This window comes from Eremomyces bilateralis (genome assembly GCF_010015585.1).
Source record: "Eremomyces bilateralis CBS 781.70 unplaced genomic scaffold P152scaffold_7, whole genome shotgun sequence".
NCBI classification, from domain to species: Eukaryota; Fungi; Ascomycota; class Dothideomycetes; order Eremomycetales; family Eremomycetaceae; genus Eremomyces; species Eremomyces bilateralis.
The window spans coordinates 1,271,984-1,289,931 of record NW_022985073.1 but is presented as its reverse complement, the minus strand read 5'-3'; the positions used below and the strand labels follow the sequence as shown (position 1 = coordinate 1,289,931).

The following is a 17,948-nucleotide window of genomic DNA, read 5'->3' as shown; positions in this document are numbered from 1 at the left end:
GCCATGATGCCTGATGGGCGTTCACATTTCAAAGTTGATGATTGATCGTTCCATGCCGTTGTCCTCCGAATTGCAGCTGCAGCGTGCAGCATCAGATGAGGCCAACGCATTCCAGGGACCCAGTAGGCCAGTAATTTAAAAGAGAGCAAGGACCATGGCATCTTATCCAATCATAGTCGCATATTTTCAATACCCCTGCTCATCCAGCATCTCGCCTGCAACGTGGGCCTCGGCGTCTTCTATCGAACAACCACAATTTCCACATGGCTCTCCCCCTCTCCCTGTGGTTTAGGAACTAATCCATATTTGCCCACAAATCCGATAAGGCCAGGCTGCAGGAGGTGAGGACAACCAGAAGCGGGAGAGGATCAGAGGTCAATAATGTCAACGGTCAACAGGGAGGCCCAGACTTCTGGAGTCCAGTCCGTGGTCTCTCCCCAGCTTCGCTTCTGGCGTCACGCTACCCCAAATGTAGTCCCCTCCACTGCCGAGATTGCAAATAACGATGGACGATAGTTGCTGATTGGACGGTATACCAGTTTATGCATGCCAAATCTGGTAGTGCGTCTGTGTTTGGCAGTCCGCTGCGTGCTAACTCTTATGAAGTTATGATGGTGTTGCGCGGTGGCGGAACCTTCTTTTGCCGGTCCAAGTCCTCTATCGTGTGTTTTCCATTCCTCCAAGTCTTCTCTCCGTCTACATGTTGCCTGTAAAGACGATGTCTTGAAGTCAATCATGGGTTTATAGCCATTGGGCGCAGTCACTCTTTATTATTCAGCCCCACGCCCCAGTATACTTACTCATAAACATGCGGTTTTCGGTTCTTGCGTCTGCAGTTGCGTCGTTGGCAGTAGGCGGTTTGGCCGAAGCGGATGGAACTAAACAGGTTCACCAGGTCCGCCACGATGAATGCGCACCATTGTTCTCTGGATCCGGTCCAACGATATCCCCTGATACACCGGAAGCGTTTCTTAACAGCCAGGGACTAAAGGTGCAGGCTCTGCGAATGGTACTGCCTCCAAATCGGAAAGATCGACTAACGCTGGACTTCAGGCTCTGTCCGCTGCTGCTCTCACTCCCGATGGCTATCGATCCGCATTCTCTGGACTACAAGCATTTGTTTCGACCGATAGTTTCCAAGCTGTCCATATCCTCCAGCAATATGATCCGGTGGTGTGCGCGGAACTCTGCAATCAGAGCGAGGGGTGCTTAGGGTTTAACGTCTTCATCGAACGTAACCCCTCGGCAGTCCCGGATGACGGCGATTGCAGCAATCCTCCTAGCATCACGAACTTCAAGGTACCGTGACCACATCTTTAGGAAACTGGCCGGGTCCCGGGACTGACCGTGGAATAGTGTACGATTTTTAGTAGCTCCATCACAAGCGACCTAGCCACGGATGCGGTCACAATGGCTTATGGCTTCAGTGTTGTTGTAACAGGCTCAAACGGTATAGACAATCAATCAGGGCGACCGACAGCACAAGCTGACAGACATCGCCAGGATATAACAAAGTCGCGGCTCCGCAGTCGAGTGCAGGGGACGGCGCCCCTGAGCAACTTCCCGCTGCCATAGTTGCGCCAGACGCCTCTACATATCTCGGATACACGTTCTACAAGTTCAGCCAAGGCGGCACCGACTCGCCAGGCCAATGCGCTGCCGCCTGTGGAGGCAAGAGTGGATGTGTAAGTGGCTTTGACACGCTCGCGCTATTCAGCCCGGACTGACAAACACCTAGACTTTCTTCAATTCATATATTCTCTCCATGAACGACGTGCCGCAAGGCCTGTATTGTTCGTTGTATTCGACAGCGTGGGGCGCGGAGTTTGCCACGAATTCTGGGTCATATAGCGGCTTAGACAAGTTCACAGTGTCAAGGTCGGAAGGTTATAGAATACAGTAATTGAATAACTGCGATAGTTAACATCGTGGCCTCAAACCACTCTGTAAAGAAGTGCTACAATCCCTTTCACCGATGAATATGACTCTAATCATCCCACCCACCAACGCCGGCACAATGCAGTATCAGACAACGACGACACGAGTGGTGTCAGGAATCTACGGCTACCAAATCCTCTTCGCAACCATCGCATACCTGTCCACGCCATCCAGCCCTTTGCTCCCCTTATCCAGATCCCTCCCCCCCTGCTCCGTCTCCTTCGCCCGCTCCCTACTCTTCTTCAACCCCGCCTCATCCCCCTCATAAATCCTCCTTCTCTTGTCATCATCCACCTCCACCATCCCCCACCCCCCTGCCCGCTTCCCTCCCACATACGTGTACGACTGCCGCTCTCGCTCTTTCATCCCGTGATACCGGTTCCGCGAAAATGTCAGCAGCGCCATCCCCAGCAGCAGCTTCATGGCGAGGAGGAGGAGCCAGCACACCAGCACCACCATCGCGAGCGTCGTGAGCGCGATCACGTCGTCGACCACCCACGTACTCCAGCCCTCGAGCGGCTCCGTCATCCCACCGTTGCCGGCGCCGGCGCCGAACGCCGAGCGGCCGAGTGCGCGTCGGAAAATGCGGTCGAGGTGGATGAGGATGGGGATGGGAGCGGGGGTGGACGTCGTCTCGGCGCCGAGTGCGATGGAGGACACGGGGGAAGGGATGGGAAGTGGCATGTGGGTGGCGAGGAACATGTGGTATGTTTGCAGGGAGGAGCGGATGAAGAGGCATGCGAGGGGGATGACGGGGAGGCCGAGGCGTTTCGTGAGGTTCTGCGAGGCGAAGGCGTTGGAGTAGTAATCTTTGGCGAGGACGTCGAGGAATCGGCCGTAGACTTCGGGGCGGGTGTTGTTGAACTTGTTGATGTAGGCATGCTTGATCCAGTCGACCACCATTTCGCTGCCGAGTACGAGTACGAACGGACCGAGGAATTGTCCCGTCCATTTCGGAAGGATGGTGAAGCTCATGGGGAGGATTGTGGAGCTGCTAGAGGGTGTAGTGGTGGTATTCACGGTGGGGCTGCTGGTGGTGCTGCTCATCATAGCGGGCAGGCCGATGGTGAAATCTCCAAGCTCAACGATGTTCCGCATCGCGATGATGATCATCATGAGCCACAGCTGGAATCGCTCCACGACGTCAGCGCAGGTCATCTGGAATAAGTTCTCCTTTTCCAGCTTCTTGAAAACGGTGCCTTTAATCTCGACGAACTGGTTCGACATTAATAGGGTTAGAAGTGCGTTGGAATATGAGTTGACCGCAACATTGAGCGTGATGACCTGGTAGAATAGCGCGGTAGCGTGCGTGATGTTGTACAACAATGCCAACAAGAACATGAAGAACGGTCGAATGAGCTTGCTTCTGCCGTAACTGTCCCGCTCAAGGGTTTCTTGCGAGAGTAGACATTCAATGACATCTTGCCCGATGGCGGAAAGTAGTCGATCTGCAATTTCAAGCACATTGAAGATCACATATAGCTTCATTGCCGCCTGCCCACGGATGCCATGGTACATCCGGCTTGCATCGAATCTCAGTAGAACGACACAGCTAACGAAAATCAGCAGACCCTTCAGAATGTCCGCTTTGTGGGATGGAAGGAGCTTAGAAGGCATGGATCGAGCCCGCCGGTGCCGCCGGCGCAAGTGACGGTCAATTCGTTTCTGGTCTTCCTGCAATTGCATTTGCGAGCGTTCGCGGCCCCTGGACACGGTTCTCTGGGGAGCCGAGTCTGAGGCGCTGGCTTCTTGCTTGGTAGCCACAGACGTGGCAGATCCGTTGGGTTTCACGGTTGAGCTTGGTCGTAATCCGTGCCTGTAGCGGTTCCACATTCTTCCCAGGCCGTTGTAGATGAACCTTCCAAGATCCCTAACTTGCCTCCAGGCATTGTGAATCAACGAAACGGTGAGAATCCATACTGCCCGGATGAAACGAAGTGGAAGGATTGTGAAATTGTACAGCCATGCGTCGAGGCACGCCAGGGTCCCAAACCACATAACCTGCTCGAAATTCGGAGGCAGGAGCAGGAAGTTCACAAGTCGCTGGAACTTGACAGAAGAAGATTCGTATGGAAAGTCAGTAGCCGGTGACCTGTGGATGTATAGGGGTGATGGTTTCTCTGAAGAGAGTTCGAGTTGAAGGTATGTCGGCATGGACACCGGAGGCAGTGGAAGAGCGGAATGTAGAGGGGATGGAATCGGGTCGAGGCTTGATGAAGGAGTACGCAATCCACCGGAGGCTTGATCGGACCGGACCCTGCTGCTATCTTTCAAATTCAACGAAGGTGGGACGTGGTTTTGCGACCTCGTCTTAGAGAGACTCTCCCTGTGCTGTCCATGAGGTCGAAATCCTGACTGCTTCCTGCTGCAGGCGGGTGGAGTCGAGCAGGTGCGTGACGAGCGTGGAGGTTTCGTCTGCTTCTTTGCGTCTGATATTTCCCCATCTCTGGGATCTACCATATCCTTGCTCCTGTCCGCAGAACCATTGTTGGCCTTCTTGTCTCCCCCCGATCCGTTGGCAAGAGAAATTCCGTTCGTAGGGATCGCTTCGGGGTCCATGTTATTCGGCGCATGTCGCTCATCATCTCTCCCAGAGCTTCCGGGCTCCGCTTTCGTTGGAGAGTCGTCCAGCGCAAAGATATCTTCCGATCCCGAGATGGGTGTTGCCGCGCGAAGGGGAACAGCCGTTGGGGACGTCGTCAGTTGCTTTAATTGTGCCGGTGACAGTTTCAGGATTCTGTCCCTCTCTTTGCCGGAGCTACTTCGGTGACGGTTATCCGAGACTGACGATCGATGTGAACCATATCTGGCATCTTTGGGATCCCCGGTTGGGCTTAATATACTTTCCGCAACGTATGTCGTATTCGGTGTCGCGGTGCCGCTGTCTTCCGAGATGCCACCTAGAGATTGGAATTCAAGGGTTTGAAAAGCATCCTTCGGCTGTCTATCTATGCTGGAAGAACGTGTTTCTGGAGAGAGACCGGGCGTCGGAAGCTGGCCATCTGATATGCTGCTCACCATCTTCGGTGGATGTGGAGCATGCAAGCGGGAGAGATCGGTGATGCTGCGGCATGGCGTCCCAAACTAGGTTATGAGGTAGCTTCAAGCGCAAAGGCAATGCGATTTATGGACTCTTGATTCCAAGGCCCTCACACTCATTAGAGAATCAGTACGAGAAGAAGTGGTTTCCTTTGTTCCTCGTCAATCGTCACCAAACATTGCGGACCTCCGACTTCTAGTTGCGGAGTGGTCTCCACTCAGGACAAGCACCGCCACATCAACGACATCTCATCGGGCTGATAGATTGATGACTAGTCAGCCACAGCCACCGCTTGTCCATGATTTCCCATGCTATGCTTCAACTTCCATTCAGTAATATTATCTAGTCACCAATAAACCTTGGTTGAGGTACACTCTGTTTTGAGAACTGCGGCTCATTTTCATTCTAATTCATTTGAGAGCCCTCCATAAGTCGATATGGTATGATTGATCTAATTGCGCTCTATTGTTGTATACCACACTACAGTTGTCCACATGTTCAGATATGCGGCCGTCGATTCTACTCTTAACGTGGTACGCTTACTCTGTACTCGCATCCCAATATCTCTTTTCGCCCATAGCCAGATTACCCCTGATCTTCAACGACTCGGCTGTTTGCTGTAGTCCCATCATTCGAGGCCGCCACACCTCCGGGATTCTGGTGTCATCCATATCAAGGTACGCCACATCTGAGAGATGATCAACACGGAGACCATACTCGCCGTCGGCCATAACCTTGTAGTATGGCTCCTTCAACAACAGGATGGTACCAACGCTGACCATATCGGCTGCCTTACGGGTGCTCTCGTCTTCTAGTTGGTATAACTGCAGCATCATGGCATCGCCTTCTTCATCCTCCACGAGTGCCATAATCGCGGTCATGCGACGAGGCGGTGTGATGGACCGTAGCAAGAGATACGTGCCTCGATGGTGTGTCTCTAGCTGGAGCTCTCTAATCACGATGCGCTGTAACTGGGCTACCGGCGTACTGCACGGATGATAAGCTGGGGGAATAAAGGACGAGTGAATCATCTGGCCGTCTTCTTTGGGTGTTCCTAGCATGAGAGGAAGCATGAATTTTGCGTAGGCATCCTGTCTGGACTTTCGAACGCGAGGTCGCTGGCCCTGACGCGCTTTGGCTCTCTGTAAAGTTTGTTTCTGAGTGCTTATCAGCCGAGTATGTTGCTCCGCCATATTATCAATATCCATCGTGAATATAGACACAGTGACATCCGCTGTTCACTTTTGAAAGTTGGGTGTGATGATTCTAGAGCAATGAATCGTGTTCAAAGGAATGAGAGAGTAAATGAACTGTCATTTTGTCTAATCGTCCTTCCTCATCCCCTTCGATAATATATAAAGAAAGGGTAGCAACGCCCAACCTTTCCGATACTAGTCCACAGAATGCTGTACACGTAGCGTTTGTGTAACCATCGAGCAAACCACATCTCTGAGACTGCTGGCAGATTCCTCCAGCGAGAACTGGTCGGTAGACATGACACATGTCAAGAAGGGTCATGTCCAACGTTGATTTGCTAAATGAATGTGCTGTGCCGCAAGTTGTCAGCCTTGCTATATCTGCCTGCGCAACATTCTCAGGATGAATAGATGCGGCTGGACGCATTTGGATTCTTACAATGGGTCACAGTGCAACAAATGGCAATCAAAAATCGCGCATGCTGGGCCTATCTGTCTGCTGTTAGCTACTCAGCAAGGATTATTTATTGCTCGAAACCATGGATATCACACCGTGAGGTTTCCCCCAGGTTTAAACCTTTCTTCGCTTTTCCACCTTTCAAATTGATGTCCAGCTTCTTCAATGGCATCCAATACTATCGAAACCGAGATCTCTCGCCTAGATCTCCAAGCACCCAGCACACTTTCAGCTTCCATCACTGATGTCAAGCATATTTCTTCCTATAACTGGATTGAGGCACCCAAATCTACACCTACCATCGCCGTTCCAGGCAGCCCAGCACTTTGGTCAGTTCCAAGAGCTACACGACAGTTGAACAAGGACTCCGGCCTCATCTATATTGCGCAAAATGCGGCTCGACATCCAGATAGCCCGCTTGAGCCACTTTTCCGCTCACTGTACATGACCAGCCCTTCATTTGACATCTGCTCAATTGATGTTGTATCTGACCGCAACAACATTCGTAAACTTCTGTCGTTCGTTTCTTCTGGTCCAGGTGGAATTGAAGCCTTCACCATCAAAGTCGAGATTGTAAAGGACACCGCAATATTCTGTCGTGATGAGACCGCAACCTATGAGTTTATCGGACCGCATAAATTCAGAGGGTATGGTCATGAATTCGAGAAGGCGTATACTACTAGCCAGGTCAGCGGCAGTACTGGACATCACCGAATTATCTCATACCGTTTTAGCGATCTGAACGTCATCATCCGCCACGAAACGGATGGATATGTGGGCACTCGAACAACAACATTCTCCGCAACGAGGAAGGAGCAAGGAATTGATAGTCTCTCCAGTGCCTTGGGATCTTTGGTCCTGTCTACAGCAAATAACAGGCCTGTTAAGACCAATCTGATTGTTAAAGAAACGGGCCAAGCAGTGCCTCTTGAATCAACCCTTGAGATCAAAACCCGCGTGGCTCATAAACCTCTTACGATTCAAGAAGTTGCACCTCAGCTTTGGGTATCACAAACCCCGAAGCTTGTACGAGCCTATCATCGGAACGGCATCTTTGAGAGACCGGACGTTGAAGACGTGACAGTTCAAATCAAGAGTTGGGAGCAACAAAACCAAGGCCACCTGAGGAAACTGGCTGTATTGATTCGGAGAATCATTGATGCGGTGAAGGCAGTTGGTGGTCAGGGAGTTCTGAGGTATGATGCCTTGAGAGATAGGTTGGTGGTCTCTAAGATGGATGAGAAAAAGATGTTGCCTGAGGACTTGTATTTGAAATGGGACGATCCCCAACCCAATCTTGATGCTAGTAATGTCGGTCCATCAGAAGCTAAGACTGCTCAAACAAGTTTATCTCAGGTAAGTTTACTTTAAAAGTGCCGACGTCCAGAAAGCTAACAGGAAAGTCATTGGAACCCGAAAGTAATAAAGAAGCCAGCAAAACTAAAATTAGGATTGGGGGAGTAGTTTACAGTCTTGATGTTTCCAAAATTCAGTATCTGGCATCCTTCGTTCGACTTCAAAAGGCATCTGATCCAAACTCAACCGAGCTTGTTCACCACGGAATACCTCTCTTCGATATAGCCGTCAAAGGAACTGAATCAGGCTATCGCTCTTGCTTTCGATCTCTCCCTCCCGAGGTTTCTCAATACCGGACTCTTTGCGAGACGTACAAGTTTCTCAATGTTGATGTTCTGGATGGTTTATCTTTGAACGAGATAATCTCCAATCTTAAAGTTGGGAGAACAGATTACAGTTACGATGAGCCAGTGAAAGGGAACATGCGATTGGCACGCGATGCGGGTTTCCAACTCTTGTATTTGTTGTTGGTAGGTCAACTCGAGGACGAAATGAAAAATAGGAACCAGCTATTCAATGCGGTGCAATTCGTCGTCTCACACTTACGGACTTTCAAATACACCACAAGACAAATGGTTCGAGCTGCATACGAGGCGCGATTCAGGCTCTCACCGAAGCAAAGAGCGGGCTTAAATCAATGGCAAGACAAGGGGATTAACGATCCTGACGCGGATACAACCCCTGATGAGGAATCTGGTGACTATTACGATTCCTTTGATTCAGATGACTCCTTTTGAGCATAGATTCAAGATAGTTGTAAAACCGACTCAATTCTATCACTATACACAATTCAAGCACTTTCATCGATCTATGCTAGTGAGAAAATCGTGATTCTGTCGCGATAATGGTTTCTAGCTTCATTGCGCGACTCCAGATCTCTTCCAGGATATTGAATCACTCCTCCCTTGGAACATGATACAGCGGCGACGCGTTGGAATAGGATTACCATTTCTCTATCAAAGCTACAACTTCTTAGCAACGCCCCTATTCGTCGTTATTTTGTGGTTCGTTCATTGTCTGCTCTTATAATCCCATTGCACTTGAGGTATCAGGTTGAAGTTGATCTGCTGACGACCTTTTCACTGGTAGAGGGTAGTGATTTTCCTTGAGAACGGTTAATATTTATCAGTTAAACAGAAATAGATACCTACTATTTCCTCTTGAGTTAGAACCCAGCATTTACTAATTACCTGAGTTATAGGTGTAGAGCTTCCCATCACGGCGTACTATTATGTAATGCAAAGAACTAATATATACGCAGCTATCCTTGCAATCCGCTAGGACAGAGTACGAATCACCCTTGTCATATGGACCGTGCGGAAAGAACAAATAATAAGAGTGCAAACCGGAAACCGATTCTGCTCGCGACTGTATGCGTGATAGCCACGTTTCTAAATTCTACCTCTAACTCTTATGCATGTGGAGACGACACAAATGCAGTGTTGAAGTGAGCCAGATTTGGACCCTCGGTGGGGTCCAAATCCAGATCCCGAACTAATTGAGGGCTTGAAACCTGATTGCACTTTGTGGATAAGGCTGGTTGGAGGATCGGACGCGCCCGGCGCTACTGGGTCTTTTATCCTCCATTGCTGCATTGCAGAGATGCAGCCTGCACGGACCAATAGGAACCGAAACAGACGTTAAATAGATATAATCACGAGCGTAGCGAGTTACTTAAGTGGTCGTGGTAGAATCAATCTCATCCAATCATTCTCGATATTCGCCTTCTGATTGGCTGGACAGGGATTAGATTTGCTAAGCGAACTTAAATCACGTGAATGTAAATCACGTGATTGAATTCCTCCAATTGATCACTCTATTGTTGATGTGTGTGTGAATGAATCAATCACTCTATTATTACACCTCCGGCATGTCATCTTCTGGAGACCCTGGTGGTAGCGTATGCGCGAACTGCCGGTCCTGGAGGGTTGATAAGGAGTTTACTTCAAAATGTCGCCGACTACTAGTCAAGACTTGCTGGTGATGTCGTTATGGTCACGATCATGGTGACGCTGTAGGTAGAGTGAATGATTCCAATACGTTGAAGCTGACATCATTAGTCCCCCCATCTTCAACCCGCCATTATGTCTACACGAGATGCCTCATCCTCGCAACAAACCGACATTGAGGACGATAGGTCTTGGAGGCGGGAGACTTCCCTATTCCACCGTGCCGGGATACATAGCCAGGACGATGAGGATAGAGCCGCTGCTCGCAGAGAGTATAACGCTATGTCACGGGCTCATCGTGCTGCTACTCGTGTACACCGTCATGTCCAGCCGCTACCAATATTCGAAGATTATCTCCGGGGACAGAGGCTACCACTTTTACATCAACCGCAATCTAGTCAAGGTGCTCATGATGATGGCGACAACAGGTTTAGGCATATAAGTCCGATCTCCTTGGCCGGGTTATCCCAAATTCATGGCGATGAGCAACCACGTACACGACAACGGATAGAGGAGCAACGCGATCGTACACGTCAACGGAGAGATGAGCAACGCGATCATACACGTCAACAGCAAGATGATGATCGAACAGAAGCACTTCAGCGCGGAGATGTTCGCCTCGATCCCCAGTCCCGCGACTTCAACATCCAGGACGCCAATCTTTCCGAGCAGGATTGGACCTACGTCAAGGACTTCCACAAGGAGATGGCCAAACTATGCCTTGAACACTGCACTCGGTGTGACGAAAAATGGTTTGATATGCGTCTCATGGGTGGTAGTATATGTCATCGATGCAGGATCGACGATCGGAAACGTGGCGATTTACCACCGCTGTATTCCGCAGAGAATCATTTAAATCCTGGTCTAGGCCCGTCGCATTACGGTCTTCCTGAGTTATCTCAAGTAGAGGGGCTCCTCATCGCCCGTGTCCATTGTGCTGTGGAGGTTCGAAAGGTTAACGGTCTTCAGTACCGTTATACAGGGCATATCATCAACTTCATGCGAGACGTGGGGCGCGTATACAATCGACTACCTCTCCTTCCGAAAGACCTTGAGATCGTTGTCCTTCGCCCTGCGAATTGGGATCAGGATCCCCGTATGCAGCGCCAGTTTCGACGGGACTACCGTGTTCGCCGTACTGTCATCGAGCAGTGGCTAACCCATCTCAAGGTTCACCACCCTGGATATCGCGATGTCGTCGTCGACCATAGCCGCCTGCAGCATCTTCCTATTGATGATAGTATTATGGAAGAGGTCGGCGTCCAGACTATTGAGGAAGAAGAGCTAGGAGGCGGCGATGACGATACAGGAGAAGAGGCAGAATACGTCGCTGTAGTCCCGGATCTCCTTCAGCCCCATACGGAGATGGAGCGACTTCGGCAGCATGTCGATGATGCTCAGGAACGTCGAAGTGAGCATCTGACGATGCCTGAGTTTAGATTGACTCCTCTATCTGAGTTTAACCACTCTCAGGCTCTTCTAAGCCTGGCGTTCCCAAGCTGCTTCCCCTGCGGTGTTGGGGACTTTGTTCATCCCCGTCTCCGGAAGGTAGAGTATCGTGAATATATCAAGCATCTGATGAGGTTCCACGATGGTCGTTTTGCAAAGCATCCGCGCCTACGGTATGTCCCTTTCAACACTCTTTTCCGGAAGCAGGTCAATACCCGTGCATCTTACTTCGTTCATCAACGTCCTGAGCAACGTAATCTATCTCTTGAGGAGCTCTGTGCTGCTTTTGCGGATGACTCTCCTGAAGCCCAGGCCTTGCTGAACTCTATTATCCGTTTTTCGGGGAGTCTACGCGGCACGCGGCACGCGGCCCTATTGGATTGGGCGTGGCAAGCAACTTGAAGCTACCGTGCAATGGATCAGGTCTCCCGACATCTTTTTAACGCTGTCGGCCGCCGATTACCACTGGGATGATCTGCAGCGTCATTTACCTCAATATGAGGAGTGGCGTAATGGATCTCCAGCGGAGTGGATCTCAATCTCACGCCGCAACCTCCGAGACTATCCCCACATCGCCGCATATCTCTTTCATTGGCGCCGCGAGGCTCTATACAAGACTTTGGTAATTCCTAAGTTCAACATCCGCGATCAATGGGGCCGATATGAGTGGCAGGGTCGCGGCTCGTCGCACTCACATTTCCTCCTCTGGCTAGACCGTGCCTGCCCTAACAATGAGCTTGATCGTATCCCTACGGAGGATCTCCCTGCCGCCCTTGAGAAATTTGCGCGGTTCTGGGGCGGTCACATCATGGCGTTGAACCCCGAACCTTCTCGTCGGGCGCGACCTGAGGATGAGCGGAGTGCCATCGCGCTAAGTCCTGACACCCAGGAGAATACGCTGGCCCATTACTCCGCCATCATTAACCGTGTGCAGAAGCACCATTGCACTGATGCGTACTGCCTCCGCACGAATAAACGTACTGACCAGAAGGAGTGTCGTTTCTACGCCCCGTGGCGGATCCGGGGTGCGGCTGTGGTTACGAAGGACGAAGGCAACCCTAGGTTCTTCAACTTCCGCGGTATCCGGAACGATGATCGGTTAAATCATAGCATCTGCTTCCTTCACAGGCGGCACGGTAGGGACGGAGTTCATATCTGGGTGGCGTGGATGCGGAGGGTTTCCGGAAGGCGGGGAGTGAGTGCTGTAAGCAAGGTGGTTATGTGGCGCGAGATCAGGATCAAAATATCACTGTACGATTAGACGATCAGATGAGAAAAGGGTATCGTTTGATTTCCTAATTAGGAAGTTTGCACTGATCGCGAAGGTGCTGGTTTTGAGCAATTCAGCCATTTCCCTGTTTCCTCCCCATGATTAAGAGTACTTTATTAATAATCCTACGGGGTTGAGATACTCTAACTAGTTATGCCTCTACATGTAGCAAGGCAGAGATCACGTGCTAGCTATGCTCGTGATTATTTGGGGCAGAAAGGTTGCCTTTATGCACCACAGGGCTATTTTAATGATGATGATAATAATATTAACTTCGAACGCACCGTGTACTTCGACTTCTTCATCTTCTTTAGCTTCTGAATGCCAGACTGAGGAATGAGGAACCCGTTCATCTCGACTCTGAGACTACGTGCTGAAGATTGCCAGTAGCCAACCAATATCCAGTCCTTTCATCCCTCCAATTCCGCCGGCCGGGTCTGTGCGGGCACATATGTGTTGTCAAGTTCCGCCTTGAGTCCGGGGATAAAATTAGGCGGCTGCATATTCGAGATATTTTGCCCTGCGCTGCCGTCTCTTTCGGTCGGTCTGTGTCTCCGACGATTACGATGACGAATAATCAGCAACGCTAACAGCATGACGAGCAGAGCACCTATGACAGCTCCAATGGCAATTCCAGCTATGGCTCCAGGTCTGAGGCCGGAGTTTGAATTCGTCTCAACACGCAGCGAAGGTTGGCTCAAATTAGAAGTTGAACTAGAACTAGTGTTGATAATTGATCCCTGTCCAACTTAGCATTATCCTTGGGTGGGAACTAGTCGGACTCACGGTTGATTTTGGAAAGTCGGTAGATTGAAATCGCACTTGAATTGCATATGCATTGATAGCATCTGTCGCGTTCATGATCACAGTTTCCATTGAGCTGCTGTCGGATGACGACGCAGTTACGAAATGCGTGACTGGCGAGGCAAAGTTAGAATAACAGCCTAGCGTGAAACCCCATGGATGGTAATCCTTTGGGTCTTTCTGGCAAGTGTAGATTCCGATACTGTTCATTAACCAAATTGGAATCAGTTGTAGACCTCGATAGCATTGGAGCGCTAGTTATAATGAAGGTTACGTACGTTGGGCAGCAAGTGTACGCAGTCTCTGTGACAGTCCCGGCTGTTTGAGTTGCACCACAAGCTGAGGTATACCCAGAGGGACAGGACGCAGGTGAATAGTATGCTGTGGAGGTAGGATTGTAACCGGGCGGATAGCAGGATGAGGTAGTGGGCTGACCCTGTAAGAAATACCAACAAACGCCATTGTTGATCGGACAGTCCGCGAATATTTTCCACAGATTGTTCGCCGCCAGGCAAGATGCAGCGGGACTGAAGGTCGGATCTAACGTTGCGACGGCCATTTGCAGTAGAAGAATCCACCGTTATGTTATTCTTGTGAATGAAGCGGAGAAAGCGGCGTCATGGGCGGCGTCGTTTGCAAGTCTCCTAGTAAGTTGGTTAGTAAAGTCATCGCGATTCCGTGCCAACCAGACTTCAACGTACAGCATGAGCATTGGCGACGATTCGCCATATTACCAAGAACATCTTGGATTCTGTGAGGGACTTGTCGATAGATTTATTGGAAGGTTGTGCGGCACAGCACAATCCCATTCAACTGAAACTCGGTGCTGGCACTCAAAGATAGCAGCAGGGTGGGCGGCAATACCTGAGTATTGGTTGGTTGATTTGGGGCTGTTCCTGCAACCAGATTGCTGGGACCACTAACCAACCGACCAAGGTACATATACAGGGGGTTGCTGCATTGACCTGCGTCCAATGAATCGTGTTCTGATAGCCGTTGTAACTTGTAAGCCTTTGCGGAGGTATTGACACTCGAAAATTGACTAGATTTGAAGGCATTGAGAGCTATTATAATTCTCCTCTAGATATCAAGATCTCAAACCATACGGTAATGGTGGAGAATGGAGCGTGTAGAAGCTTGGCGGTTTTAGGTGGTGGGGCTGAAGCACTCCCTGTGTGACGCACGGTCTTGTGGATCACAGACTACGTACTTTCCTGCTGGATATATGAATGAGAAGCGTTCGAAGGACTTTGAACTGGTTGGATGGAGGTGCCATCTTCCCTTCTTTTCTCAGCCAGCTTACTGTTTTCGACCTACACACTCACCAAATTCATCGTCTGATCTCCAAAAACTTCCCGAGATTCTTATTAAGATCTTGTAGCAACTATCTACGTGGGACCTGCTGCTTAACTTGGAATACACCGCTAACTGGTTAACAAATCCTGCACAGCATGTGTATTACCTTAGGTTCTAGCCGTAGCAACGCGTTATATCTACCTACTATCTTGCCCTGGTCGTCGAACAGCTCAAATTTCACGAGAATTGAGATAAGTGGTGCTTAGACGACGCCCTTGAGGAAGTCATGGGACTACTACTACTAACGTACCAGGGAGCATCTGGTTGAGACCGTTACCGAGTAGTTAAATAGAAACACTGCCATTCCTGTACTTTCCCTAGAAAAAAGGTGTTGTGTAGCGGACCTTCTTCCAACCGCCTAATCAATTGAGATGTTCTGATGCAAAGAAATTGCTGGCTTAGAGACCTCCCTTTTTGGAGGCAAAACCCTCTAGAAATGTAGGCACCTAAGCCAACCCAACATCATTTAATTACCTGCAATTGAATAGGGCCCCGTACCTAGACATACGGGATATATGGGATCCAAATTCATGGCTATTCGCAGCACGGCTCAAAGCAGCGCAAAAACACCTGCCTATGTTCTGGCATAGGAACTGGACTGAAATCTGTCTATTGACAAGCAAGACGATAGCATATAACTATCTATAGGAAGAGGAAACGGGTCGGCCCGGAACAACAAATTCCCGGAGAGATATATGAATAAATATGAATACGAATATGAATAAGGGCTATATTCGTATTCATTTATTCATTTATTCATTTCGGAGCTCTAGATCATATGCCTGTCGGAGGTGGTTGCACGCATCAAATGTGAAGTTGAAACGAGACTCTTGCACAGTCAGATCAATGGCAATGTGTTGCGTTCACCACATGATATGGATACCGTGCTGTATACTGCTATTTTATACGTCTGGGAAACATATCACGTCAAGTCTGTAGAGTTCTCTCCAGGGAGTGCATCGCTACGTGACTGAAAACTACTACTCCGCCCTCTGCCGCCTTGGGCAAGAACATAATGAGTGTTTGATATGGGTCGATGCCGTGTCCATGAATCAACAACATCCGGGTGAACGAAATCACCAAGTGCGGTTCGTGAGGCCAATCTACAGTCAAGCGATATCCATAACAGTCTACCTGGGCGAAGGGGGCGGGCATATTTCGATGTTTAGCTTGACGCATAGCAGCTCAACAACTATCAGAATTCAGTCCTGACATGGACTTTCCCTGGCCCAACGAGTTTCTCGCTACCGTGCTTTCATCATATCTGGATCCGGAAATAAATTTTCACGACGACTGTAGATCATTTACGGGAAGGGCACTTTCGGTGAAACGACATTCTATGGCTGGATACGGCTCGCTGATGTTCACATTCGGCAACTCGTGAATTTCCCGATATCGGAGCCCTCCAGAGTTGCGACATGGAGATTACGTCTTCCTAGCCCTATCAATGACGATCACGATTCGATACCTTGAGTCTTGGCCCAGATATAGTGGCACAGGCGACCAGAATGTCTAGAGAATTCGAAGATCTCGGGATGTATTTCCCGCCATCAAGAGTGGCAGTCCAAGTGAATCTCACTGAATTTGCTTATATCAACTACTGGTATCGATTCGACCGCTCCCTACTAATAGCTGTTTCCATATCGAGCACGCAAATGATCCTCGACTCTAATCGGCTCAAAAAGCGGTTTCTCGTTCGGTTTCAGACATGTCGGAATGCAGCTGACTAGCTGGTCTGGTAGTCCTTCGTTGAAAAACGCTACCGAATATCGGTCTTTTGCCGTAACGGGTGAAATGACACGATGTAAGGTTGAGGTGTAGGTATTGTTCGTCCATCTCTCTGGATGTATATTGTCAGTTTCATCTTTCTAATATGGTGCAGATCTTCTCACCCATCATATCGCCGATGTTGACCACGAAGGCATCTTTAACTGGCTGTACATTATGCCAGGTACCTGTTGGCTTGTGGAACACTTCGAGTCCGCCCACTGTCGCCAAGTCAGCAATGCGATCCATCTGACGATCTCACCGACATACCATCGTCCTGTAACAGCAGCGTCAGTGCACCAAAGTCCGTGTGCGCACCGATACCTCGAGAGGTTTTAGCCATTTCCGGGGTTGTTGGTGGATATCGATGTGCTCTACACATTGATATTGCTATTGACGTTGAGCGCAATGAGTCTTTCAGCCGGGACTGGTGTATGCGACTCACTATCCTTGCTTCCGACGAATTCATCGAAGTATCGTTCGTCTAGATCGAGGCTTAATGCCATTAATCTAAACACGGTCTTACTAAGATTACGCATGACGTCGAAGTAAGCCATATAGACTTCCCGAAATCCAGGAGCTGCTTCCTCGCTGGGCCATTGATTTGGTCCTTGAAGGTACCCATTCTCTGCCGGCAAATCGGGACCGATCATAAAACCCTCTTTCTGATCCGAAATGCCAGCTTCCAGCTTCTGCTCTCCAACGGATTCGTAGCCTCTCAGACATTTCGACTGGCTCCGATGAAGAGCCTGCTTCGTCGCGGCGGGAAGTGCAAAGAATTCGGCAAGTTTTTGAAGCAGTTGGGATCGAATCTCGGAAGTTACTCCGTGGCCAGTTATTTGGAGAAAGCCTGGAGACTGGCAAGCTGTCCTCAACTCGACTACTGCCCGCTCGGCCTTTTCTTTGTCGCCATTGAGGTACCCAGAGATATCAATGAGGGGTATTGTAGCGCATACCGAATCCAAAGGAGCGACCATTTTGAGCACACTGTTAATCCGACGATGATATGCACGAGCTGCTTGACATGAATGCAGTCTAGATTTCAGAAGAAGATTCGTCCTCCAAGAAAGACAAGAAAAACGTGGTGTTCCAGCCCTTCCAGGCCCCGCTTTGCTTCAACCTGCGGTCCTATTTTATCGGTCAATTTCTGGCATGCAGATACGACTTTCAGACGCCAAGTCTTGTATGTCGGAACATTCCAATTTCCACTCACGGCAAGGCGCTGGTTCCTTATCGGCAACCCTCGGCCGTGTCTGTCTTAATTCTTATGTCTTAATGGTGCGGCTAGATATCACACTGATGGCTGAGTCGTGGAATTACCAGATATCGTCGGTTTATCTCGGACACTAATCACTAGGAGGGGCTA

General features: G+C 49.7%; 6 protein-coding genes across 6 annotated transcripts; 2 read left to right on the top strand and 4 right to left on the bottom strand.

Annotated features, from left to right (window-relative positions):
* Positions 1–808: 808 nt before the first annotated feature.
* Positions 809–2,171, top strand: P152DRAFT_513779 (uncharacterized protein; the record flags this gene model as incomplete). Its single annotated transcript, XM_033682821.1, has 5 exons — positions 809–1,009; positions 1,054–1,299; positions 1,357–1,450; positions 1,504–1,685; positions 1,739–2,171. 5 exons carry the CDS (start codon positions 809–811, stop codon positions 1,901–1,903), a joined length of 888 nt encoding a protein of 295 aa, XP_033535194.1. The 3' UTR covers positions 1,904–2,171.
* On the bottom strand, positions 1,892–5,135 carry P152DRAFT_415721 (DUF747-domain-containing protein). Its single transcript, XM_033677055.1, has one exon. The coding sequence runs from the start codon at positions 4,957–4,959 to the stop codon at positions 2,065–2,067; it is 2,895 nt and encodes a 964-aa protein (XP_033535193.1). The 5' UTR covers positions 4,960–5,135; the 3' UTR covers positions 1,892–2,064.
* Positions 5,136–5,452: 317 nt separating this feature from the next.
* On the bottom strand, positions 5,453–6,252 carry P152DRAFT_457918 (uncharacterized protein). The gene has a single exon (XM_033679332.1). The coding sequence runs from the start codon at positions 6,184–6,186 to the stop codon at positions 5,518–5,520; it is 669 nt and encodes a 222-aa protein (XP_033535192.1). The 5' UTR covers positions 6,187–6,252; the 3' UTR covers positions 5,453–5,517.
* A 544-nt stretch (positions 6,253–6,796) lies between these two features.
* Positions 6,797–8,724, top strand: P152DRAFT_434802 (uncharacterized protein; the record flags this gene model as incomplete). The annotated part of the gene is made up of 2 exons (XM_033677500.1): positions 6,797–7,987; positions 8,023–8,724. The coding sequence occupies 2 exons, from the start codon at positions 6,797–6,799 to the stop codon at positions 8,722–8,724; spliced, it is 1,893 nt and encodes a 630-aa protein (XP_033535191.1).
* Positions 8,725–12,731: 4,007 nt separating this feature from the next.
* On the bottom strand, positions 12,732–14,303 carry P152DRAFT_513775 (uncharacterized protein). Its single transcript, XM_033682820.1, has 4 exons — positions 14,161–14,303; positions 13,738–14,103; positions 13,442–13,661; positions 12,732–13,395 (listed from the first exon to the last, which is right to left on the bottom strand). Exons 2-4 carry the CDS (start codon positions 14,016–14,018, stop codon positions 13,066–13,068), a joined length of 831 nt encoding a protein of 276 aa, XP_033535190.1. The 5' UTR covers positions 14,019–14,103; positions 14,161–14,303; the 3' UTR covers positions 12,732–13,065.
* A 2,057-nt stretch (positions 14,304–16,360) lies between these two features.
* P152DRAFT_434799 (putative gibberellin 20 oxidase) lies at positions 16,361–17,876 on the bottom strand. The gene is made up of 4 exons (XM_033677499.1): positions 17,028–17,876; positions 16,853–16,972; positions 16,708–16,803; positions 16,361–16,655 (listed from the first exon to the last, which is right to left on the bottom strand). The coding sequence occupies exons 1-4, from the start codon at positions 17,557–17,559 to the stop codon at positions 16,441–16,443; spliced, it is 963 nt and encodes a 320-aa protein (XP_033535189.1). The 5' UTR covers positions 17,560–17,876; the 3' UTR covers positions 16,361–16,440.
* Positions 17,877–17,948: the final 72 nt, after the last annotated feature.